At 40.3% G+C, this 25,887-nt stretch overlaps 1 protein-coding gene across 2 annotated transcripts; it reads left to right on the top strand.

Moving 5' to 3' along the window:
- Window positions 1-3,401: 3,401 nt before the first annotated feature.
- LOC120421741 (splicing factor 3B subunit 3) lies at window positions 3,402-14,426 on the top strand. Of its 2 annotated transcripts, XM_039585007.2 has the most exons (14): window positions 3,405-3,556; window positions 3,852-4,172; window positions 4,598-5,773; window positions 6,430-6,737; window positions 6,908-8,846; window positions 9,037-9,084; window positions 9,285-9,348; window positions 9,546-9,595; window positions 9,797-9,850; window positions 10,054-10,102; window positions 13,385-13,443; window positions 13,662-13,720; window positions 13,944-13,998; window positions 14,197-14,426. In XM_039585007.2, exons 2-5 carry the CDS (start codon window positions 3,947-3,949, stop codon window positions 8,843-8,845), a joined length of 3,648 nt encoding a protein of 1,215 aa, XP_039440941.1. In that variant the 5' UTR covers window positions 3,405-3,556; window positions 3,852-3,946; the 3' UTR covers window position 8,846; window positions 9,037-9,084; window positions 9,285-9,348; window positions 9,546-9,595; window positions 9,797-9,850; window positions 10,054-10,102; window positions 13,385-13,443; window positions 13,662-13,720; window positions 13,944-13,998; window positions 14,197-14,426. The 2 variants fall into 2 exon arrangements, with proteins under 2 accessions (XP_039440942.1, XP_039440941.1); XM_039585008.2 differs by lacking the exons at window positions 6,908-8,846; window positions 9,037-9,084; window positions 9,285-9,348; ... (5 more) ...; window positions 13,944-13,998; window positions 14,197-14,426 and adding an exon at window positions 6,221-6,290 and having other exon boundaries at window positions 3,402-3,556; window positions 6,430-6,569.
- Window positions 14,427-25,887: the final 11,461 nt, after the last annotated feature.

Below are 25,887 nucleotides of genomic sequence, written 5' to 3'. Positions count from 1 at the left end.
GTGGACGATATCTTTAAGAAAGAATTTTGAGGGCTATTTAGGTACTTGAATGTCCCGTCCGTGGAGGGGAAGCTCAGTTGTTAAGTTCCATTTAGCGTGTACCAACAAACAGGTGTGTGTTTGTGTGTGCACGCACATTCTGAACGCTAATTGATTGCTCTTTTGTGGAAAGGACTATCTGAAGTCCCAAAACTGGCTACATCTGCTGCCGAGGCAGCCCGACGTCCATTTTAAGCGCGCTTTGGTCGATTTAGTGGTCTCGGGGTTGATTAAACTTTGCTAAGTCCGAGACGATTTTAGGTACTTGAATCGAACGTCCGCGGAAGGGAAACTCGACGCGTAGAACCCAATCAGCGTGTACCATCAAACGGGGAGTGTGTATGTGTGTGAGGACGAGCATTTACTACTTTCGCGGGAATGCAAGCTGATTTTTTTTTCAATTTTAAGAAATAACTCTTGGTTATGGATTTCTGCCAGCAAAGTGCCATTTAAAGCATCTGGCTGTTTTAACTTCACCGGGAAGCTCAACGCAGCGCACGAAATATAGCATCACATTTGGAGGCCGCGACGTGTGCATACGAACACACACTCCGTCGCGTCCCAAGCCCACCGAATCGAAGTCGTGGCGTGGAATCGAAGTCGTGGAGAGAGAGAGAGAGAGAGAGAGAGAGAGAGAGAGAGAGAGAGAGAGAGAGAACCCATCCGAGTGTAACAAAATTAATTCATTTTGAACACTATTCTGGGTGCTTCATTTTACTTTTTCCACATTACCAGGATTTTTGAATATTCGAGAATAACTCTTTCGTGAGGGTATTATTGGCCCTGAAAAGGGCCGTTGGTTGGTGGTAGGCCATTACGGCAAGCACAAGTGTTGGCTCCCGCGCCTCTATTGCTGCGGCTTCGTGTGCAACACGGTGGTCTCCTCCCGCAGATTCGTCCTCTCCTCCCGCAGATTTTCATCCTTTGGCCGCTTCTTCCTCCGCTGCACCGAGTGCATTTCTTGTTCTCTGCTGCTGCTGCTGCATCAGGAGCTCCGTCCGGGTCGGCGTCACCGGTTTGGGGGAGCGGGGTGAAGGCAGCTCGCCGAGCTGTGAAATCCGTCACCCCGCGCGTCCTTCCTTGGTTCCGTCCCGCAATCAGCAGCAGCAGGTCCCGAATCAGCAGCAGCAGGAGCTCCTTCCAGGTCGGCGTCCAAAATTGATTTGACTTGATTTTGTATCGGCACCTCCTTTTATATCAAATCGTTTTGGCGTTTGACGAAGCAGCAGCACAAAAGGAATAAATCGCCAAATTGTGTCAAGGCCAAACGCAGGCAAGGCTTTGGGGGCGGAGTCAAGAGAGAGAGTGTGCGCGTGTGTGTGTTGTGTGCGTGCTTGCTTGCTGTGTGGAAGCAGTTTTATTAATTTAAACTCAGTTTTTAAGTGCTTCAACTAAATTTCATGGCCATTAATTAGGTATATTAAGAAAGCTTGAAATCTCCCCTTTCGTTTGGTGGGTACCACTTTTACGTGTGTTGAACAGGAGTTGAGATATTATTGTTGCAAATCTTGCAGTCGCGTTTATTTTCTTTTCGTTACATTTCGCTCCGCGAAATTTTGGATTGCTACCCTGTATAGAGCCCTAAGACGAAGTTCTTCGTCAAAAATACCCAAGGATGGTCAAGATCCGCAACAACGCAAAAAACAAACGAAAATAATTGACAACACCAAATAATCTCAGCCTGCTTAATCTGTCAAAATAGTTAAAACCGTTAAAACCTCACGGGCCCGTGCGAACGGTTTGGATATAACTTGGTTTTAACTTAAAACCTTTTCGTTAAAACCGGCTATAACTCGCCCGTGCGAACGGGGTATAAGTGTATCTCTAAAGAATGAAAAACCTCAAGGAAGTACATATTATACATTGATTTTCTGAAAAGTTGTTTATTTTCTAGAGATTTTCCCTTCTTTGAAAATAAACATTCTGCTTTATAATAAAATTTGGTAGAATTTAGTCACAAAAGTAAACTGATTAACATAACAACACATTGAAAGAATATTAAAAACATCTAGTGTTTGTCTAATATCTATCGATCTACATTGTTACATCTCGTGGTGGTTGATTAAGTATTGTTTCAATAGTCAACACTTGCTTCTATTGTTCATGTCCGATCATTTCACTTTCTTTTTATCATTCATGTATTTATATTCATATTGTTTTCAAAATATCGAGTTCCTTCAATGTGACTAGGTGAAACAAACGGGGTACAAACTAAATAATTCTTAACCACAAGTAAGCGAGTAGGCACACAGCTAAAAAAGTAGTAATCCAGCTGCGTGTAAAAGGCCTGGGTGTAAAATAAATATTGCATTATTTTATGCAATTTTATGTGATTTTACACCCTGAAAAATGTAGCCCATCAGTATGGGAAACCTACTTGACCGAAATGTCAAGCTCATATATGCGTTTATCCTTACAGTTTTTCATCGGTCTGATGGCCGAGTGGGCTAAGGCGCCAGTCCTTACTGTTGGTGCTGGGTTTGAATCCCGTCGGTTGCAACTTTTTTTTGTGTTTAGAAAAAATGTACATGCAGTGTGTAATATTAAGTGTTTATTTTGACGAAGGTGATGTGCATGCTTTTGCATGCGATTTTACCATCGGATTTTTTGCTGTGCAAGATTCCATTCATTCTCATATCAGGTAATATAAAAAAACTAAATTTCCGGGAAATGTCCATTCCGGGAAACTTCCATTCCGGGAAATTTCATTCCGGATAGCGTCCATTCCGGATAATGTCCATTCCGGATAACGTCCATTCCGGAAAACGTCCATTCCGGATAATGTCCATTCCGAAACACGTCCATTCCGGGAAATGGAATTCCGGAAATTGTCATAGAATCGTGCTATGCATTTATCACATTTCCCGCCAGTTTTTTTTTCAAAATACGGCTGTCAATTTCGATATATTTGGGCTAATTTCTCAATTTTTAGATTTTTGAAAACATTGATCTGTTTTTTATGACTCCTTTTCAGTATTTAAAATATTTTTTTGTAGTCTTTTTTTTCGAACTATTCTAGAGTTTTTTTATTAGGTCCTATAAACATATGAAACCTTGTATGAAACACAATAGTTTATAGGACCTTTTAAAAAAACTCTAGAATTGATAGTTTTTGCCTTTCCTTTAAAAAGTTAGCAAAAACATTACGATGTGTCCGAGAAATTTTTTTTTGTTGATTTTATCAACAAACTAGAAAGCGTAACGCCTGCGCGTAAAAATAAGTTCTTCTGTAACCAACAAGTTGCGTTACACTTTCTCAGTTGACCCAACCCGCTCATTCAGTCGACCTAACCGACCGACTCCCCTCTCCCTCCTTTTCTTTTTCCGGGGGACTTCTTTCCGTTGCTCGTCCGTTCGGCTCGTTCACTTCGTTCGCGGACTTCAACGTCATCGGTTCGGCGTTTTCTTTTGGGAAGAGAGGAAAAAGATTAAAGTTCTAGAAATTAGTCAACTTTTAGTGAAAGTTTGCTCGGAAAAATGAAGTAAAAATGTGAAAAATTGCTTCAACTTGCTTTTGGTAAGTTAATTTGTGGGTATTTCGTCGATTCTCAGCGTTAAAAGTGGCTTATTGTTGCGGGCACCGCAAGCGTGCTGACGCGTTACTTTCAAGTCCTGTTTTCTTTAAATTTGTTGCTAAATTCGGTTTAAATTGTTGATTAAATTGTTCATAATTGTGTTTTTAATGTAATTTAGTAGAGAAATTTCTTGAAAATAGTGTATTTCTACCTAAAAATCGATATTAATTTCCCGACAACCAAACCTAACCTCAAACTCTAATCCGACATTTTGTTTTTCGCTTCTCCCTCCTACAGAGACTTGAAAAATCTAAGCAACCGCTGCGAAGAGAAGATGCGCTAAGGTCCGGAAAGATCCGGTTCCGGTTTGACGAAAACAATCAAACACCGCAATGTATCTGTACAACTTTATCCTGCAGCGTGCGACCGGCATCACGCACGCGGTCCACGGCTGCTTCGCCGGCACCAAGCAGCAGGAGATTCTGCTGAGCAAGGGCAAAAGTTTGGAGCTGGTGCGGCCGGACCCGAACACGGGGAAGGTGCACACGCTGCTGCAGACGGAGGTTTTCGGCGTGATCCGGTCGCTGATGTCGTTCCGGCTGACGGGGGGCACGAAAGGTGGGTTGAGCGCGAGAGTTGGTTAGGGTTTGGTACGGCATGTCTTGCTTCACCCGTGAGCGATTCCAACATTTCCGGGTCACGGGTGAAAACTCACTTACGGTGCCGAGAGTGTTCCCCGCACGCGGGGGGTTCGCATGTCGCTTTCGAAGCGTGGTCAATCGTGCTTCGAATTGAAACTTGCGAGTACAAATTCAAATTTTGGGAAAAATGTTTGATCCCTTGATATAGGTTAACGTTTGTTTCCCATCTCACCTGGGTTCGGATGTCATAATTCAAGGGAAAGCAACACCGTTGGACAATAGGCGGACGGTCATCTCTTCAAAATAGTGCCGTCCACGTTCCGACGGGACAGTTTTTGCCGGCTGAATTTGGCATCCGAACAAGAATCTTGAAAAGAGACTAATTTTCGATTTTTCCCGCAGATTATGCCGTGGTCGGTTCCGACTCGGGCCGCATCGTCATCCTGGAGTACAACGCGGCCAAGAACCAGCTCGAGAAGGTGCACCAGGAAACGTTCGGCAAGTCCGGCTGTCGGCGGATCGTTCCGGGGCAGTTTTTGGCCATCGACCCGAAGGGTCGTGCCGTGATGATCGGGGCGATCGAGAAGCAGAAGCTGGTCTACATTTTGAACAGAGATTCGGAGGCGCGGTTGACCATTTCTTCGCCGCTGGAGGCGCACAAGTCGAGCACGTTGACGTACCACATGGTCGGAGTGGACGTGGGCTTTGAGAACCCGATGTTTGCCTGTTTGGAGATTGATTACGAGGAGGCGGATCTGGATCCGACGGGGGAAGCTGCGGCGAAGACGCAGCAGACGTTGACGTTCTACGAGTTGGACTTGGGGTTGAACCACGTGGTCCGGAAGTACTCGGAACCGCTGGAAGAGCACGCGAATTTCTTGATTTCCGTGCCCGGAGGCAACGACGGTCCGTCTGGAGTGTTGATCTGCTCGGAGAACTACCTGACGTACAAGAATCTCGGCGACCAGCACGACATCCGTTGTCCGATTCCGCGCCGACGCAACGACCTGGACGACCCCGAACGGGGCATGATCTTCATCTGCTCGGCCACGCACCGCACCAAGTCGATGTTCTTTTTCCTGGTTCAAACCGAGCAGGGAGACATCTTCAAAGTTACGCTCGAGACGGACGACGACGTCGTGGCGGAGATCAAGCTCAAGTACTTTGACACGGTTCCGCCGGCCACGGCCATGTGCGTGCTCAAGACCGGTTTCCTGTTTGTGGCGTGCGACTTTGGCAATCACTATCTCTATCAGATCGCTCACCTCGGCGACGACGACGACGAGCCCGAGTTCAGCTCGGCCATGCCGCTGGAGGAAGGCGACACGTTCTTCTTCGCTCCACGCCCGCTCAAGAACCTGGTCATGGTCGACGAAATCCACTCGTTCGCGCCGATCCTGGGCTGCCAGGTGGCCGATCTCGCCAACGAGGACACGCCCCAGCTGTACCTGGCGTGCGGCCGCGGACCCCGCTCCTCCATCCGAGTCCTGCGCCACGGTCTGGAAGTGTCCGAAATGGCCGTCTCCGAGCTGCCCGGTAATCCGAACGCCGTCTGGACCGTCAAGAAACGCGCGGACGGTAAGTCTCCCACACGCTCCCGTCCCACCTTCCGGAGCTGACTGACCGGCGTCACTCGACTAGTCCTGGATCCTGGATCCGAAACCGGGGGCTGGCGATCCCAACTCAATGTGTCGTCGTACCCCGCCGTCGAAGAGCAAATCGGTCCCGCATCTTTTGTGGTTGACCAAAGTTGATATATTCCTGATCCTTGGCGTAGCCCGTTGGGCCGTGACCGCGGTAGATAAACCATATCAGCTACATTTCCTTCCCTACAAGTCAGTCAGTCAGCTCCGCGTTTAGTACGTAAGTTGAGTTGGCCCCTTCTTCCTCCTCCTCCGAGTATCAAGTATTAATAACAAAAGCTGGTGTTTTGATTGCGACACAAAGTTGAACTTGAAAACTTGCGAAAGATCGCCAAACAATCAAAACAGTATCACAAACACCAGTTTTTCCTCTCATTTTCAGACCGTCGTGGTTGAGTTGGGTGTGCCCAAAGTGTGTGCCAACGCGAAACCCAAAAATCCGTCGCCAATAGGTAAGACTAGCGATACTACACAGACAAAGCTCAATCTCAGAACAGAACATTTTGGTTAGGCAACTTTTTCACCACAAAAAACACTCTTTTTCAAACTCTCGGAACTAAATCGAACCTCCTCCGCACCTCTCTTTTGCAGACGAGTTCGACGCGTACATCATCGTGTCCTTCGTGAACGCCACCCTGGTGCTCAGCATCGGCGACACCGTCGAGGAGGTCACCGACAGTGGCTTCCTGGGAACGACGCCGACGCTGTGCTGTTCCGCCCTCGGTGATGACGCCCTGGTGCAGGTCTACCCGGACGGCATTCGGCACATCCGCGCGGACAAGCGCGTCAACGAGTGGAAGGCCCCCGGCAAGAAGACGATCATCAAGTGCGCGGTCAACAGCCGGCAGGTCGTGATTGCGCTGTCCGGCGGGGAGCTGGTGTACTTTGAGATGGATCCGGTAGGTTTGAGATTCTTGTGGGGTTGGGACTAATTTCTCCATGATGAACACCTGTTACGCGGAATTGTTTTGAAGATTACCACGGTGTCCTGCAGTGCTGACTTGAGAACTTCAAAGCAACTTCCTCACCAAAATCAAACAACGTCCTGACTCAAACCTCCTAATTGCAGACCGGTCAACTGAACGAGTACACCGAGCGGAAGAAGATGCCCAGCGATGTGATGTGTATGGCGCTGGGTTCAGTCCCCGCTGGTGAGCAGCGCGCCTGGTTCTTGGCCGTCGGTTTAGCGGACAACACGGTCCGTATCATCTCGCTCGATCCCGCTGACTGCTTGTCCCCGCGATCGATGCAGGCCCTGCCGTCGGCGGCCGAATCGCTTTGTATCGTCGAGATGGGAACCGGCGAGAGTAACGAGGAGGGGACCGTTTCAACGGCGGGATGTTTCTACCTGAACATTGGGCTGACGAACGGAGTTCTGTTGAGGACGGTGCTGGATCCGGTTTCTGGGGATTTGGCCGATACGCGAACGCGTTATTTAGGATCGCGCCCGGTGAAGCTGTTCCGGATCAAGATGCAGGGCTCGGAAGCGGTGCTGGCCATGTCCAGTCGGACCTGGTTGAGCTACTACTACCAGAACCGGTTCCACCTGACTCCGCTGTCGTACGAAACCCTCGAATACGCGTCCGGCTTCTCGAGCGAGCAGTGCGCCGAAGGCATCGTGGCCATCTCAACCAACACGCTGAGGATCTTAGCCCTAGAAAAGCTCGGAGCCGTCTTCAACCAGATCACGTTCCCCCTCGAGTACACCCCGAAGCGTTTCCTGATCCACAACGAAACCGGCAAGCTAATCATCAGCGAAACCGACCACAACGCGTACACCGAGGAGACCAAGAACATCCGCAAGAAGCAGATGGCCGACGAAATGCGCGAAGCCGCAGGCGAAGACGAGCAAGAACTCGCCAACGAGATGGCGGACGCCTTCATCAACGAAGTCCTCCCGGAAGACCAATTCTCCTCCCCGAAAGCCGGAGCCGGCATGTGGGCGTCCCAAATCCGCGTCATGGACCCCATCAACGGCCACACCTACTCCAAGGTGCAGCTCGCCCAAAACGAAGCCGTCATGTCGATGGCCCTAGTGCGATTCACCGTCGACCAAAAGTGGTACGTCGTGGCCGGAGTGGCCAAGGATCTCGCCCTCAACCCCAAAATCACCAACGGTGGCTTCATCGACGTCTACAAGTACGACTTCCACACCCACCAGCTCGAGCACTACCACCGCACCGAAATCGACGACGCCCCCGGCGCAATCTGCTCCTTCCAAGGCCGCGTCCTCGTCGGCATCGGCAAAGTCCTGCGCATCTACGACCTCGGCAAAAAGAAGCTCCTCCGCAAGTGCGAGAACAAACACATTCCCAACCAGATCGTCAACATCCAGGCCATGGGCTCGCGCGTCTTCGTCTCCGACGTCCAAGAATCCATCTACTGCGTCAAGTACAAGCGCGCCGAGAACCAACTCATCATCTTCGCCGACGACACCCACCCCCGCTGGATCACCACCTCAACCCTCCTAGACTACGACACCGTCGCCACCGCCGACAAGTTCGGCAACGTGTCCGTCCTCCGCCTCCCCCACTCCGTCTCCGACGACGTCGACGAAGACCCCACCGGCAACAAAGCCCTCTGGGACCGCGGCCTCCTCAACGGCGCCTCCCAAAAGGCGGAAAACGTGTGCACATTCCACCTCGGCGAAACCATCATGTCGCTCCAAAAAGCCACCCTCATCCCCGGAGGCTCCGAATCCCTCATCTACGCGACCATGTCCGGCACCGTCGGCGCCCTCGTCCCCTTCACCAGCCGCGAAGACTTTGACTTTTTCCAACACCTCGAGATGCACATGCGCAACGAGAATCCGCCACTGTGCGGGCGGGACCACCTCAGCTTCCGCAGCTACTACTACCCGGTCAAGAACGTCATGGACGGGGATCTGTGCGAGCAGTTCACCTCGATGGATCCGGCCAAGCAGAAGAGCATCGCGACCGATCTGGGGCGGACGCCGAACGAGGTCGCGAAGAAGCTCGAGGACATCCGGACGCGGTACGCGTTCTAAGGTGAGTTTTGGTGGGGCATTGGGTTGAGTTTGAAGTTAGCATGATGACTTAAATTATGACCTTTGGACACTTAAGAACTGTTCTGTTTACATAACTGCGTTAAGTAGTTGACTGAAGCGTTCTTGACTGTTCTGAAAAGGGGTAAATTCTTGCTCAAAATTGTAATTCGACGTTTCTTTCCTCTTTACAGATCAAATCGCTAGATGTGTACTAAATAAGCATATTTGTAAAACTAAAGGTGAGTTTCTGCTAATTTGAAAACAATTCTAACAAATTTTTCATGATGATTTGCTAAATTAAGACCTTTGGACACCTAAAGAACTCCATTGATTAAGACTACGTAATAAGCACTGAAGCATTGCAAATCAACTCCTGAACAAATCTAAAATCTTCAGAAAACATCTACTAAAAATTTCTTTGTTTTTTTTTATTTCACAGTATTCGTAATCTGGTGCCGCCGACGGAGTTTGCCCAATTCCTGGGATGTTTGCACATAGTTTCGGTGAGTAAGCTTGATTAATTCAACTAAATCTTCAGCGCTTTTCTCATGATGATTTGCTTAAATAAGACCTTTGGACACCTAAAGAATACCATTGATTAAGACTACGTTAAAAGCACTGATGCGCAATTTGAGCTAAATCGAATTTTGATGAATTTTTCAAACAAAATTGTAAAAGATTATTCTTCTTCTTTTCACAGATATCATAATCACAAGTGGTACGGATTTGCTGGTGGCGACGAATTTTGAGGTGAGCATTCTTCTAACTTAAAAATATATATTTTAAACTTTTCCGTGATGATTTAATGCTTTTGCACGCTTGCTTGAAATGAAAAAAAAACCCGTGATTAAAAATATTTTTTTCAAAAGCTCTGACGACGCAATTGATGCAAAATCATTCATGCTAAAAAAAAGCGCATTTTCTAACAATTTTGGTTTCTTTTCTTTTCAGGATTTCGCACTTTTGCAATGAAGTTCAACCCAAAAAGATCGCGCGTTTTGAGAGGTGAGTTTCCCCAAAATAAATCTTAAAAAAAGCTAAAAAAAATGTTTTTCCATGATGTGTAACCGCTTGTCGGTTTACCGTGTTTCAACTGAATTTTGTTGATTAAAACTTAACCTTTTCTGATCGAATTATTCAATCCCGATTACCTTTCCAAATGAAAATTGGTATAAATACTAACTTGTTTTATTTTCCACTTGTTACAGATTGCTGATTGACGGATTTCTCAAAGCTGAAGTTTTCTTCGTCTTCAAGGTAAGATTTTCAACAACATTTTCAAGCTGAGCAATTCTCCAAGTCTTCGGACCATGATTATTTTTTTGGATTAGATGAAACTTTGTGTGCAAAAAGTCATTTTGGTTCATCCATGCAAAAAAGTCAAAAAAGTCATTTTGGTTCATCCATGCAAGTTTCCATACTAAAATGTGATAAAAATTTTAAAAAAATCCTTGTCTTGGCCAAGCACCGAAATAAAAAAAAAAACGGAAAAATCTGGCAGACGAAAATGTAACAATTATGAATGAGAAAGGATATGAATTAATTCAAAAGCTTGTAAAATTTTGATGGTCAAATCTTTAGATTTTCAATTAAGCTTGTTCATTTGAATCAGAAAGATGTTCAAAATTGGCAGCAATTGGGATAAATATCACAATCATTGCATTGCGTCGTAAAACTACTTACTTTTCCTGTCAATCTCGAATGAAAAATGAATACCTTTCAAAACCAGTGCTGAAAATTTCTACTTTTCAGCACTAAAATGGATGCTGAAAAGTTCTAGTAACTAGTATCGAAAAGTAATATTTTTCAACATTTTTTTCTTTTGAACGGTAAATTTACACATGGATGTTTGACATCAAATTCCATTCAAAATGCGTTTCTTGGAATTGCAAGAAATGTTGTAAGCAACTCGTTACAAAACTTGTTTTTTTCAGCACTCGTCGTATTTATCCAACTCGGTCAATCTCATTGGATAAATGTGTTTATCCAACTCGGTAAATCTCGTTGGATGAATGTACGACTCGTGCTGAAAAAATCTTCTTTTTGCAACTTGTTGCATAAACTACTACTATTAACTTCTAACATCTTTTTTATTTAAAAAAAGGTCCAATTAGTAAAATTATCATTTTTCCTATTTGGGCGCTGACCCTGACTCAAGGCGGTTTCAAAAACACCTAATAATAGGCCGTTGCAAATATTTTTCAAAGTTTATATCGCCACCCCCCCTTCAAAATTGGTCTGAAAAATCAAGGGGCAAAAAAATATTTTTCTAAAAAACTTCAAATTTCCATGAAAATATTAGTCTAATCAACTGAAAACAATCTTAAATGCATTTTTCTGCATTGATAATCATATTTAGCATGTTTGGGCTGTGTGTGTGTGTGTGCGACCAACCAAACGGGACCACGCGGTCGCTTCTTTCAAATTGAGTTGTTTCCATGTATTTTTAGATTTTAAAATTCTATACATGCAAATAACTCGCATAGGCATTTGGAAGGTGTTAGCTCTGCCGAGCTTCGGTGACCCATTTCTACGCTGGCTAGCCGAGCGCGAGGTACCTCAGCTTTAACCGACAAGCCCCGCCCTGAAGAACGTTTGCATCAATCGGATTCAAACGTTATTTAGAACTTCCGAACCCTTGTCAAATGGACAAAGACCCAGCGTGTATTTAGCAGGTATCATTTGTTATGCATTTGTTTTGGATTGATCTCACCAAATATCAGCTGTTCTCTCCTAGTTCGTCCTTATTCTCACTCTACGAACTGCGCCAGCGGCCCGATGATATTCCTCCAAAGTGATGTTGATGGGACCGCTACTATTTCTTCACGATCCAGAGCCGGATAATCAGCCACGGCCCTGATGTAGGCTTTTTTCTCCACGTCGTTAAAGCACTATGCACAACTGGAACTTTTCACAATTACTCAATTTTAAACAATTTCAAGGCCTCCCGGATTCCACTGCACAGCAAAAAATCTGATGGTAAAATCGCATGCAAATGCATGCACATCACCTTCGTCAAAATAAACATTTAATATTACACACTGCATGTACATATTTTGCAACCACAAAAAAAAGTTGCAACCGACGGGATTCAAACCCAGCACCAACAGTAAGGACTGGCGCCTTAGCCCACTCGGCCATCAGACCGATGTAAAGCTGTATGGATAAACGCATATATCAGCTTGACATTTCGGTCAGGTAGGTTTCCCATACTGATGGGCTACATATTTCAGGGTGTAAAATTACATAAAATTGTATAAAATAATGCAATATTTATTTTACACCCAGGCCTTTTACACGCAGCTGGATTACTACTTTTTTAGCTGTGTGGGCAATAATGTCGAAAAGTCTACGAAACAACACCAAAACACCCAAAGCAAGGATCGAACACACTATGGATGACGGCGACGACGACGATGGTGAAATTCGCGCGACGGACGCGCGAGCGGAAGTCGACTCGTTACGTCTTCTCCGAAACAAACCGCCTAACCTCCTTCATATTTAGCATGTTTGGGCTTGTTTAAAAATGTTTTGAATTTTTATGAAATTCCAATGCACAGCACCGCAAAAATTTTATTTTTCGCAAAAAATAAAATTTTCGTCAATACTTAGATATTTTGGAAACTAATGATGGCAAAACAACTGGACAGGTGTATAATGCATTTTAAAACACTTTTTTCATTCAAATGTTGAAACCATGGCTCGTAATTTCAATTTTTATACTTTTTTTATTTTTTTGCCCCCCCTCGACCTTGGTCAGAGTCGAGGGATATAAACTTCAAAAAATATTTGCAACGGCCCAAGTAAAAAATAAAAAAAATAGTTTATTGGCCCTTTTTTTTAAACTCGAATTGTAAAATCTGGCATTCTCAGATTTATCTGGCAACCCTGATCTTGAGAACGAATTTTCTGATCGCTTTGGTGTCTTTGGCAAAGTTGTTGATATTGCTTTGAACCTTTCAGAAAAAAGTAGCACTTAAAATACGCTTTTTAATTACATTTTTCACACAAGATTGCCCAATTGTTCAATTTTGAAAAATACAACTTTTTTTAAATTCGAAATTCTTGTTTTTTCGATGTATTTTGGGTGACAAAAATTGTCATCTCTTGAGCTACTGCTTGACTTGACTACTTGACAGTTCTGCCAATTTTTCCAACGAAAAGAGTGTAGCTCTTTTTCCTGAGAAGTTTATAGCAATACCTACAACTTTGCCAAATACAGCAAATCGATCAGAAAATCCGTTCTCAAGATACAGATTTTAGATCAAAATCCAAATAACTTCTTTGGTCATATAAAAAGTACTCACAAAACGTTCATCATAAATAAATAATCGCAAATAATTATTTTCCAATAAATATGCTTATTTTTAGGAGAATTGCTCAACTATATCTCACTTTTCATGATGAATCTTTTCACGCAAGATAGACTAATGAAATCCGTTGATTAGAACTTTATTGAAAACTGATCAAAGATTTCAATTAGTTTGCGTTAAAGCAATTTGGCAAATCATCACTTAAAATTGTTCATCTCTTTCTCAGGAACTAAACCTCGTGTGATTCTGTGCAACCTTTTCATCTTGACTGATTGGAAATTGCAGGTAAGATTTCTTTTCGTCAAACAAGAAAAAATGTAAAATGCAGTTTTCCCGAGCCTAAAATGATGTTACTCTTAATATACGCTATTACGGCCCCAATGCTCGGAGGCACGAGTGTGATTATAAATTATTTCTGATTGCTCGAAGAAAACTTGCAGAAATTCGTCTTTCCTCCCAAAATAACGAAAAATAACTGACATTGTTTCTCTTTCTGTTCACAGATTCTTTCTCTTGGCGCGATGACGTCCAATGGAACTTGCAACTTCTGAGAAAGTTTGAAGTAAGTGTAGTTGTTAACTCTAAAACGCAAGCATAATTTGGTGTGGCAAACCGTTTTCTATGATGTTGTTTTTAATATACTCTGACGCTCCACTGCTCGGTAGCAAAAATGGTTACAAATAAACACTGATGAAAGTCGTTGGCCCCCATTTTAAAAATCTCTTCAATTTTGTGATTTTTTGTTCACTAGCTAAATATTGTTTTCTTCATTTTGTTAATTGCAGATGCTGACCAAATCGAAATCATCTGATCGGTTATCACGCTGAAGGCGATCTCAAGGTTGGTATTTTTAAACTTTGTTTTGCTATTTTAAGTAATTTTTCTATGATGAACAACAAAAATATAAGTTCGGACTTATGAATTTTCATAGTGATTCGTTATTTTGTTTCACTGACTTTACCCCAGCAAAACTGCCTTGTTGTATAAGATTGTTTGAACATTATCTAATTCATCCCCATTTCTCCCACTCTTTTACAGATTCCCCGTCCCAGCAGCCAGCAGCAAAATTTTCACGTTGTAGTGAATAAAATCATCCAAAAGTCGCGGCACCAGGCTCACTCTACTAATCACCTCTCGCTCAGCTCCCATCACGAGAAGAACCTACGTTTTTAAAGTTGCAAAACCTAACACATCCGTTCGCGACCGAATGGTACACGACCCAACAAAAAAAAAAACTAATCTTAATAAAAGCTATGCATAAAACACAACCCTCGAAAAAGCAGAAAATTTTCTCACGCGAATCTTGACGATGACAGACCTTCGAGCTTTGTTTTTCCCCCTTCCTTTTTTTTTTTTTATTTACAATCTCTTATTTTGTTCATCAAGGAAGGAAGCAAGAGGTCTTTTCTACACCGGGCCCAGGTGTCGATGCTGTTAACCTTTTCCCCTGTTTTTTGTTTGGTTTGGTTTGCTAGTTGATTGTGATTGCGGACGATAATGACTGTTATTGCTACTGGTGTTTGGCTAGAACTCTTTCTCTCTCTGATCGAGATAGTGTTATCTCGAAATCCTGTAGGGGAAGGTGGGGCAAGACGACCATATGGGGCAAGAGGAACAATCGCTCGTACGGCCGTAATTTTTACAATTTTTAATTTTTTTCCAGTATGAGGAATTGTTGCTAACAATGCAATTAGCTGATTCTACTACCACATAACCGCCAAAACGACGTAAACGCCACGGAGCATAAGATTTAATGAAGTTTTTTTCAAACCCTTTGTTTTCTTATAATATTTGGAAAGTACAAAATAAGGCTTAGGGTTCGTTTTAAGGCTCATTTTCTCAAAATGCAATTTTTCCTAGATCAGTAGTGTCCCTACCAATGACTTGCACATATTTTAAAGTATGATTTAACTTTTGGTTATTTTTGTTGAGAGTTTTTAAAAAATCTTGTTCAGGTGGGGCAAGTGTACCATATGCTTTTTTAGTATGGAAAAAAATACGAATTGCTGCAACAACATATTTTATTGGAAAATAAATACATAAACGTACTTAAAAACTGGTAAACAATTGTTAAAAAAATTGTCCATGCAAAATATAGTGATATTATGAAAAATTTCCCTTTTTTCATCAAAGTAATATTTTTTTTCGTAAAAGCGATCAAATTTTTAGTAACATACTATTATTTAATTCTAAAAATAAAAGAAATGTTTCAAATACATCCTAATCTGATGTATCTAAGTGATAACAGTTCAATTGTTAGCAAATTAACATGTTTTTTCATGCATTGTTCCTCTTGCCCCAACGGGTTGTTCGTCTTGCCCCACTAGTTGAGTAGAACGTACGGAAAATCTTTTTTTTTAAATCATTTTTTTGCATTAAAAAACAGGATTTTTTCAAAACTTGTTCTATCAAAGTCTTAGTCAAGACCTGAAATAAGATGATAATTAAAAAATCCGACAGATTTTTAACGTTTTTGATGGGTTACAACGATCATTTCCTTAGCTTGTTACACTTGCCCCACTTTCCCCTAGATGAAACCTCACCATTTTAAGATATGTTAAGTGAAATTGTCCGAGGAATCCGATCAAAATATTTTCAAACATAGGCTCTTTTGTCCTGAGACCTTCAAAACAGCACTTTCATACACCGTTTTCAAATATAAGGAGATTTTTGAAACTCCAAACTATTTTTCTCTTTAGGTCTAATCACCTAACCTTTCATTACCTTTCATTTGCATCCAAGAGAGCTAAATTCAGTTGAAATATGGCCACGGAGTTATGATTTTTGGAAAAAATAGATTTTTGCGAAAATCGACGAAAATGGCAAATTTTTGGACCACCCTACCACCACGACCCAGATCACCCTAAGAGAATCACAAAAAAAAAACGGGTCTTATCATTTCGGCCGTGGAACCCCTCCTTCAATTTTGACCCGATCAGGAACAAGAAAATGAAAAAAAATACGAAAAAGATTCGATTGTTCGAAGTCCCATACAAACCTTCGGATAATCGAGTCTGGACTGTAGTACATTTTCTAAATTTAATACTCAAAATTTTCAAAAAATCTTAATTTGGAATAAGTTGTTCGCAAATTACAAAATATGTAGCCATGCTAAAAATTAGGTTTTTGTTTTAAAAAAATTATGTTGCAATAGCAAAAATTTTGAGTATTTACTTTAAAAAAAATATATATGAAAATTCTCCGATAATTTGAAAGCATATTGTAAAAAAATATTGGTTTCAAAAAACCCACAAAAATAGATGAACATTTAGTTTAGGCTTTTGCTAATGTTTTTAAAACTTAGAATTACTGAAAACTTGCATTTTGCATTTTCCGTGCATTTTAGCATTAAAATTTTGAAATCCTCGAGGAACCAAAAATTTGAAAAAAAAAATGTATCGGCTTTATCCGAACCTTTAAAACAGGGGTGACCAATGTATGACCCGCGAGGTGAATTTGTGTGGCCCGCGGACCCGTTTTGAATTATTATTTAAAATGGCCCATTGAACATTTGTAAAGTGATTTTATACTTTTCAAAATAATGGTTTAATTTAAACATGCGAATGCGAATAATGGCTTAATTTAAACATTTTTAAGTGCAATCATCTGAAATCTATTAAAAATACATTTCTTTGCGTTTTGAATCATTTTGAGCATGTTCTGGTTTATTCAAAAGTAATTAGAATTTTTTGTGCATTCTAGAAGTTTAAACGTTTTTTCGCTAAAATGTTTTTTTTTACGAATCTTACATTAAAAATAAAAAAAAAAACAAAATAATGATTTCAATTTAAAAAAAATTACATTTTCTATTTATTTTTTTTTTGAAATGTTGAAATTCTGGTTTTCAACGATTTTTTTTTAGTCACATTTATTATTATTGGTCACACTTAATTTAATGATAAAATTACGCTGTTACATGAATTATGCAGATTACATGTCACCATTTTCGAAATATAAAAATACTTCAAAAATTTCAACATTCAGTGAAAAACATTTTTTTAATACTTAAAACAATATAAAATCAACAATACCTATAACAAACTACTATATTGTGTTTTCTATATACTATTATTCATATTATTATATTATTTTATATTGTTTTCAACTAACGGAAATGCTGAAAAAAAATCATTTTATTCAAACTTCAGCTGAAAAATATCTTTATAGTCTTTCAAATTGAAATAACGTATTTTTTTATATCTTATTTTGTAAATTTGGCCCGCAAGCTCATTTCTAGAGTTTTTTTTTATTAGGTCCTATAAACATATGAAAGAAAATAGTTTATTGGTCCTTTTCATCAAAAAAAAAAAAACTCTGGATTTGAGCTTCAAATTTGACCCATCCTCCAAAAACTTTGAGCACCCCCACTAAAAAAACTCCAGCCATGGATTTTTTTGGAACACTTAGAGTTTTTTTTAAAAGGTCCTAGAAGTTATTGTTTCATATGTTTATAGGTCTTTTTTCAAAAATAACTCTAGACTTGTTTATATTTGGAAGGTCCTATTAAGTTATAGTTTCAACATAGAAAAACTCGTAGCTTAAAAAAACTCAAGATTTGATAACTTTTATCAAACATAATATCCGGCCCGCCTCTGCTTCAGCAAAATGAGATCTGGCCCGCAAGGCCAAAAGGTTGGACATCCCTGTCTAGAATTTACGCAAGTTAAAAACAATGGCTTTTAGTCATTTTTAAAATTTCTTTTTAGCATGTTTAAAATATTGAGTCAATTGATACTTTAAGAAATACTGAGACATCAGTAGCAAAACACGTGTTCCGCGAGCGATCCCTCAAAGTATCGAATAACCCTAATTGTTATTTCGCGCTCCGACTTCCATCAACGACGACCAACAACACAGCGCTCCGATTCATATTCAATTCACTGTTTCGGGGTCCCCCCAGTTATTCAAATTGCACAGCTGGTCACAAAAGTGTGTGCGGTCAACCCAAATGCTGTGTGACTCAACTCCTGTAAATACACGAAGAGTTTGTGTCAAACATTTTGATTGTTCAACAAACGCGCTCGCGCTCACAACACAGTAAAGTTCATAGTTGTTGCAGATGATCATCCAACGTGGTCTGTCCAGCAACAGCAGCAGCTGGACGGAAGTGTCGAACCAGGCAACAACAACGCCAATCACGCAGCTTGGGCTAAAGAGCGTGAGAGGCTGGTGCCCTTCTCCGGCGCTTTGGATGATGACGAGGAGTGACGCAAAACCCTGTTCTCTTCAAATTGTAGGGGTAATTTTAAAAAAGACCTTTTAAAAAAAGTATTTCAACAAACCCCTACATCCCTTGCCAAATCACCCCGTTTTCGGATATCAAAGATTGATACTAAGCGCGCGTGTAAATCGCTTCATTGTGACCAGCAGCCACGGTTCAGAAGCCCCCGGTCGGTCATCAATGAGAGTGTCTGCAAATATTGAAAAAATGTGTGCTCAAAGAGGCCCTCTCTTGCTTGTGAACGGGTTGAGAGGTTAGAGCGCAGCGCAGCTGTTGATCGGAAGTTGGATTACCGCTAGAGGGTGACGATTCTCGAGATTTTCAATTTCCCGGGAATCGAGAGTTGAACTTGGCAATTTCCCGGGAATTCCCGGGACCCGGGAGTTTTTTTTTACTACGCTAACAGTGTCAAAAATTTAAAATGAAAAGTAATAAATTTGTTTCTTTTAAATGAATTCAGTTACTGTTAATTCATACTAATTCTATGAAACGTTAATTTAAACAGCCTTATTGTTTTGAGGAACTCGAGGAACTATATAAAACTTTTGATTATTTTTTTCTGAATCTGCAAAAACAAAATCGTTTCTTGAGTTTTTTAAGACTCAAAATTGTAGTTTAAAATATTTACGAATCTTAATTCGCACTGAGTGATTGTGAAACTTGTTATTAGATTTTTGTAAAAAAATAACTAAAATAGCTTATATATAATTTCGCACTATCGGGAATTTTGAAATATGATAAACAACGACTCAAAACAACAAATTAAATTGTTTTTTTTTTAATTTTTTAGTTCAACATTAAATATTCATTGAAAAAATATTTACAGTTATCAGGAAAACCCAAATGCTCACAAAAAAATAGATTGGATTGCTATGCTCAAGAGAAGATATGGAAATTGAACTTAACTTGAAAAAGCTTTTCCCTTTTACAAATAATTAGAAAAAATAATATTTGAAAATAAAACATTTGATTTCATACTTGGGGTGTAACTGCTAAATAATTTTTAAGGTAAATTTTTGGGTCCACCTTTTTTTGGCTTCTCTAAATAGAAGTTTTTGGAATTTCTGACAAGTTAAAATTTACACTTTCTGAATAAGAAGATTAGAGAAACATTGGTTTATTCGAACTTAAACATCAAACATTGGACATTCAATGTTCATCACAATTTTGAATTTTTTTTTCTGATTAGTTTACATAATTTTGCTTTGATATTTATAAGTTTTAATTTCCCGGGAGTCTCGACCGAATTTCCCGGGAATCGAGAGGTCCAAAAATGGTCAATTTCCCGGGAATTTTTTCCCGGGAATTCCCGCTCGTCACCCTCTAATTACCGCTGAATACGTCCCTTCAAGAAGGGCTCGTCACGCTGAAGGTAATCAAGATAGGTGATTGTGTCGTTGGTTTGAACGCTTCGAGGGATTGGAGATATCTGCAGACCAAAGAACGGCAATTAATCAGCAATGTTGTATTGAATTAGATACAGCGACCCTATTGCTTAACGAAGCAAAGTTCTAAATTGTTTTCAAAATGCTTGGAATTGGATTCTAAAATGAAGCTTGGATTGCTGATATTATTGTTTACAGTGACAAAGCTTATTTTTCTGAGTACAATGACCCTTTGTACGACCACAAAGAGTTAAAAATGGATTTTAAAATCAATTTTGAAAAATTAACCTCGCGGTCCTTCTTGACAAAAAGGTTCCTACTTGACAGCTCGTTCCAAGGGGACCATATAGACCATTAAAATGAAAAAAAGTGATCATAAATGGTTTTTGATCGTGTATTTTCTATCACGAAATCATTAATACACTTAATACAATCGAAAAATTGATTGGATGATTTTGTTTGAAAAGGTCCAACAAACCAAATTTTCAGTTTTGCTTTTTGGGTTTTGCCTCAAGGCGGTTTCAAAAACACCCAAAAAGCAAAAACTGGAAATTTGGTTTATTGGACCTTTTCGAAAAAACTCCAGATATCATGTTTTCAAGCACCTCAATCAGCAAAACAAAACACCTCAAAACCACCTCGATCGAATTGAAAATAGGATTAATTTCCTGTCGAATGCAACTGAGTAGATCGAAATTGGTCTATTTTTCGCAAAGATACAGCCTTCAGAATTTCCGTGACGTTACAACGCAAGCAGAATACTCTTTTTTAGAAAAGTCTGCGTTGTAACGTCACGGAATGTAAAGCGGCTGCAAAAATAGCGCTTAACATGAAAAAGTCTAGTTTATGTTTATGAACAGAGCAGAATCACAGCCTTTTCATTTTTTTGAAAAAGCAAAAATCTCCGCCGTTGTAAAGTCACGCTACATAGTCGCTCGTAGAACAGAAACCAAAACATCAAATCCTTAACCCAAAGTTGATTCTTATGGCAAATTTAACGTACTTTCAGAACCTGTTGAAATATTAAGGTGTTTTCATTAACATTTCTGAGTTATAGTCAAAAAACTGAAAAAAGAAACGTCAAACCGTTGTAACGTCAAAGTAGAATGTGTCAAAAACATGAAAAAAAATAGAAAGGCAAAATGTAATGATAGGAGGTGGAATAATTGGGTACTAATGTAAATTTTTATGTACAACGTTAAAAAACACGATTTAAAACCATTTCTGATCATTTTTTGTTTCATTTTAACGCAATTTTTTTTGACAAGACAAATTTTTTTTATGGTCCCCTTGGAACGAGCTGTCAAGTAGGAGCTTTTCTGTCCAGAACCGCGAAGTTAATTTTTCAAAATTGATTTAAAAATCCATTTTAAACTCTTTGTGGTCGTACAAAGGGTCATTGTACTCAGAAAAATAAGCTTTGTCGCTGTAAACAATAATATCAGCAATCTAAGCTTAATTTTAGGACCCAATTGGCCAAATACTACCAAAAACAAAGATACACTAAACAAGATAAATGTAAATTAAAATACTTAAAAATAATACAAGAAAAACATAAAATAAGAGAAGTACAGTTTTTCGTAGAACAAACGTTGCTCAAAATGGCTGTCTGAACACGGGAGAAATAAAAAAAATGGAGGAAGAGGGTTAAATAAATCAAACCTGAACTGAATTTTCAACTGTTAAGTATTTTCAAAAGAAAGCTGCCATTCATTGCAGACACCTTCAAATTTACCATAACTCACCGGAACTTCAGCTGTTACACCCGAAAGACAAGATCGCATGCGTCTCAGTTCGCAGGTTACAACGACGAAAGGTGCTCCGACATGGTTAGGTGCGTTCCTTTTCCATCCATTCAATCCAGGTGGCCGTGTCCAAGACACCGCCACCGTCGTCGTCGTCGTTACGCCCCACGACTTTTGGAAGAACAATGCCAAAACGGCGTGGTCTTCAAAGGGGGCTGCCCGAGAAGCACGGTTAGGTGCGCTATGATTTGAACACGTGGCCCATCTGTGTCTTTTGATTTTCCTTGTAGAAATCCATCTTATTACGGTATTCACGGCTTGGGTGTGTGCAGCTACCTGTGACATTTCCGGACCCAGAGACAACAGCTGGCCCGACTTGGTGGCGGCAAACCTCCAATCGAAAACGCCCCCATCGTGATTGAATCTCTTTTTTGCTTTTCTTGGCAATTTTAATTATTAACATGTAACAACCCATAACGAACGTCTCGTGTTCGATGCCAGGCCACTGTCAATTTTGATTTCCTGACGTACCTGTCTGCCGTGTGCTATTGCACATGAAAGACAAACAATTCCGCGCCCATTGAATGCAAAATGGCTGAGGTGTACCGCGTTGGTAAATAGGGTTACGTGCAATTTTGACAACATGCCTTACCTTTGTGTTGCAAACCTTGATCCCTTTTGACATAAGCAAGGCAAATCATCGCGAAGGTATGGTTACTGTCAACCGCAGAATTAGACTGCTTGATGGCAACCCTGTACCTCAAACAGTCACGGAGGCCGGAACCCATCGGGGCCACCCACGCACGCGCTGCTCACCTTTTCCACGTTCTTCTCCGGTGCCGGCTTACGAAATGACCACCAACTTTGCTTTGCTGATGGCAGTCAGTCAGTCAGTTGTCCCTCAAAAAAGGAACCCAAGTCGTCAGGCCCTGGCCAAGTCAAAGGGGGCGGTCATTAGCAATCAAGTCATTTGCCAGTGGTTTTTGCAGTTTTATGTGCCTGGCCGTCGTCGTCGACGTCAACCCCGGCGATGATCCGCGCAGTTCTGCGAATCGAAAAATTGCTGTCTAATGATTTTTTTTTGTTGGTGGTTGTCGTTGGGCAGCTCGTTTTGCATATATATTTTTGTTTGGTGGCAAAGTTGGGGCTTCCTGTGTCCCCCATCAGTGAGAAAGAGGCGGGATCATGTGCAGTTTTAAGGGCGGTTGGGTACCGTCAGGAGGGTTAGTTTGGAAAACTCTTATGAAAATTATATTTTAGGATAGACTATTGACAACAAGACCAAGTTTGTTACGAAAAAAAGACTAATAATAAAGCATGTATTTGAAAAATGCTATAACTATTGAGATTTGTTTTAAATTTAATTTGCCAGCCAATATTTTCATAAAATTAAACTTCATTTTTGCATATGGTCTAAAGATTTTCTATCGTTTGAAAAAGTAAGCCCCCATCAACGGTAGCTTTGGCAATTGATTAAGGTTCACGAGTCCAAAAGCGCTGAATTTGCACATTGAAAATTCATCAAGTAGCCAATCTCGAATGGTTTCGATATCTTCCGGTTACAATACAATCCTATCGTTTCTTTCCTGATTTGTTCATAACTTTTCTTGGAACGGAGCTTGGCTTTGCTTCGTTGAAATAGAACGCGATAAACAAAAGTGGCATTAACTAAAAATATGCTTGTATGAATATCATGTAATTCTAAACGCCGTAGCTATTTATATCTAGTTGGCATTTAGGGAAAATAATTGTTTCAGAAATTATTTATCAAAAATTAAATTTCTCCATTCTGACCGCTCGATTCCATCATCCTCATTGCTAATCTAACGACATTTGTGGGTGGCGCCCAGTACAGATATTGATTAAATGCTTTGGAGATGACGGATGGACTGCTTGTGGAGTGATGTAATGTTATCAACTAATGAAGTCATTCCAAACCAGCTATTATCGGTTAAGAATAGTTTAGCGACATTTTATGATATATTTTTCAGATCAAAGTATGACTCCGTAACCAAATGATCTCATAAATTTGTGACCTTGTGCTTATTTTCAATTTAAATTTGGTTTTATTTGTGAATACACTCAAACCCCGATGGTTTGACACCAACTGTTGTCAAACGAACGGGGTCACTTTTTAGTTTGACACCCCTTTTATACGGAGTTCACACACACTACCAAACGTTTGTTTTGATAGTGTGCGTAAGCTCCGTGTAAAAAGTGACAGTTCGTCACTTTTTAGTTTGACTTTGACCAACCAACGGGGTACAAACTAAAAAAGTGTCAAACGAAAAAGTGACCAACCACCGGGGGTTGAGTGTAATCAAGTTACAATGAGTTCATTAAGTTACATAACAGAGTTTTGAAGTTCCTTTTAGCTGTGTGTTACATCTTAATTCAATCGAAAGCATTAGCTATATATATAAAAAATTTCGCCGGTTTTGTTCGAACGCGAATCAGTTCAATACGGAGCGGTGGATCGAGGTGCTCTTTGTTGCATTGGGTTCGTATAAGTCCAAGGAAGGTTCTTACGCCAAAAAGTGACAACTCTGGCCACTCTGGAACCGATTTCGGAAAATCTGCAGATTGTATGGGAAAAGTAACGAAAAATATAATTTTGATCGCAGGAGGCTGAATGAGCAAACAAGCTAAAAACGTCAAGAAACGAAAAAAATACAAAACGAAGTTTGTCGGGTTTAGCTTGTTACTCATAAATATTTAATAGAAGCGCAAGCGTACGAAAAAGTTGTGCTTATTTGTGCTTATTTAGAAAATTGATTTAGCAGTAATTTTCTAATTGAAATTATTGTTTATTCATTGCAGGAAATTCATTTGATTACACTGACCTACAAAAATACACAAAAATGACTGCGCAGCTTGCTGTGTTATTTAATTGATGTTGCTATAGTAAAGTACTGCATTACATTCTAAAGAAATATCACGAGTTCAAAAAATAAAAATATAAAGGAGTATTTGCTAAAAAAATGTGAGTAACCTTTGTTCTATAAATTTAAAAATATTTTTGATGGATAACATTTTAAATTCTGGTGTTACAGCTGATGATGGACGTATTGATTTAGGCTTTGTTACAATTAAAAAAAAGTTTTTTTTTATAGTTTCATTCGAAAATACACATCGAAAAATCCAAAAATATTGTGTGACGTAATGTTCAATTTACACCCAACTGGCAGTCGCATGATTGTGATGCATGGCGGCATGAAAGTATATCAGAATCTGCATGAAATCTGTCCTCATGCATTTTTTGCGATATAGGAGTATGCCATTTTTGCCCGTTACCGACAATTATCAACATTACCGACGGCTTTTTGGTTGTATTTCACAAAAAAAAACACTTAGCAGAACGAGGATTGAACCACCAACTTCTTGGTTATTGATCCGACACGCTACCACCGCGCCATGGACGCTTGATGAAAAATGAGTGAAAGAGCACCAACATATGCTTCTCTTTGGAGTGTTGCTCGGGGACGGGCCAGCATTATATGTGTTGGTGAGAACTGCAGATCGCTAAAATTTTTACACGCGGGCAAAAATGATCTACGGGCTTGCTGCAAAAAATGTTATAAAATATGACATTTTCTGCAGCAAATCCAATGTTGCAGATTTTGAGATATATTTTTCCTTTGGGTGAGAATTGAAAAGTTTTTCGGTACAACGTTTTCGAGCATTACAGTTCAAATTAGGGGGAAACAAATGTATTGTTTTTATTTTGAGCATGAGCAAGAGCGTGGTTGTCTGCTGTTTTTATTTTTCTAAAAAAAAGTTTCAAGGCCAATGAGTATTTTATTGATTTAAATTTTGATGTTTTTGTGTTTTTAGCTTAAAAATGTATTATCAAAAATTAAAAATATATATATTTTTTCAAATTTTTAAATTGCTGCAAACTTTATTTAACATTATTTTCTTTTATTTCATTTATTAAAAAAGTGTCAAGGCTAATAAAAATTTTATTTGGTTTGTTGTTGTATATTATGTATAAGTTATCAAAAATTAATTGTAGTAAACAAAGCTTTTTTTTTGCAAAATGTCGTCAAACGACCAACCACTGCAAATTTCCAAACCAGACTGAAGACCCCCGAGCAGCGTTGCCACAACGTACAGATATTTGAGCACATAAAAAATGCTCAAACGAGTTTAACTCTTAAACGAAACATTATTTTCCCAAACTGAAAAAGTCAAAAGTTAAGAAAAATTATCACCTTTTTGGTCCAGAAATCAATCTTTTGATTAATTGCTGAAATCGTATGAAAACAATTATTTTGAGCTTTGAATATGTGCTCAAATATCTGTACGTGTGGCAACGCTGCCCCCGAGCATTTCACGATCATTCCAAGAGCGCACACACACACGCGCAACCGACCCG

Source organism: Culex pipiens, chromosome 3 (assembly GCF_016801865.2).
Source record: "Culex pipiens pallens isolate TS chromosome 3, TS_CPP_V2, whole genome shotgun sequence".
Classification (NCBI taxonomy): domain Eukaryota; kingdom Metazoa; phylum Arthropoda; class Insecta; order Diptera; family Culicidae; genus Culex; species Culex pipiens.
This window is presented reverse-complemented; position numbering and strand designations above follow the sequence as displayed.

Excerpts from the sequence above, each read along its gene's own strand:
- LOC120421741 (XM_039585007.2), top strand. The coding sequence starts at position 3,947 with ATGTATCTGTACAACTTTATCCTGCAGCGTGCGACCGGCATCACGCAC. Across the intron at positions 4,173-4,597 it reads GCTGACGGGGGGCACGAAAG|ATTATGCCGTGGTCGGTTCC; the intron begins GTGGGTTGAGCG and ends TTTTTCCCGCAG. Across the intron at positions 6,738-6,907 it reads TGTACTTTGAGATGGATCCG|ACCGGTCAACTGAACGAGTA; the intron begins GTAGGTTTGAGA and ends TCCTAATTGCAG.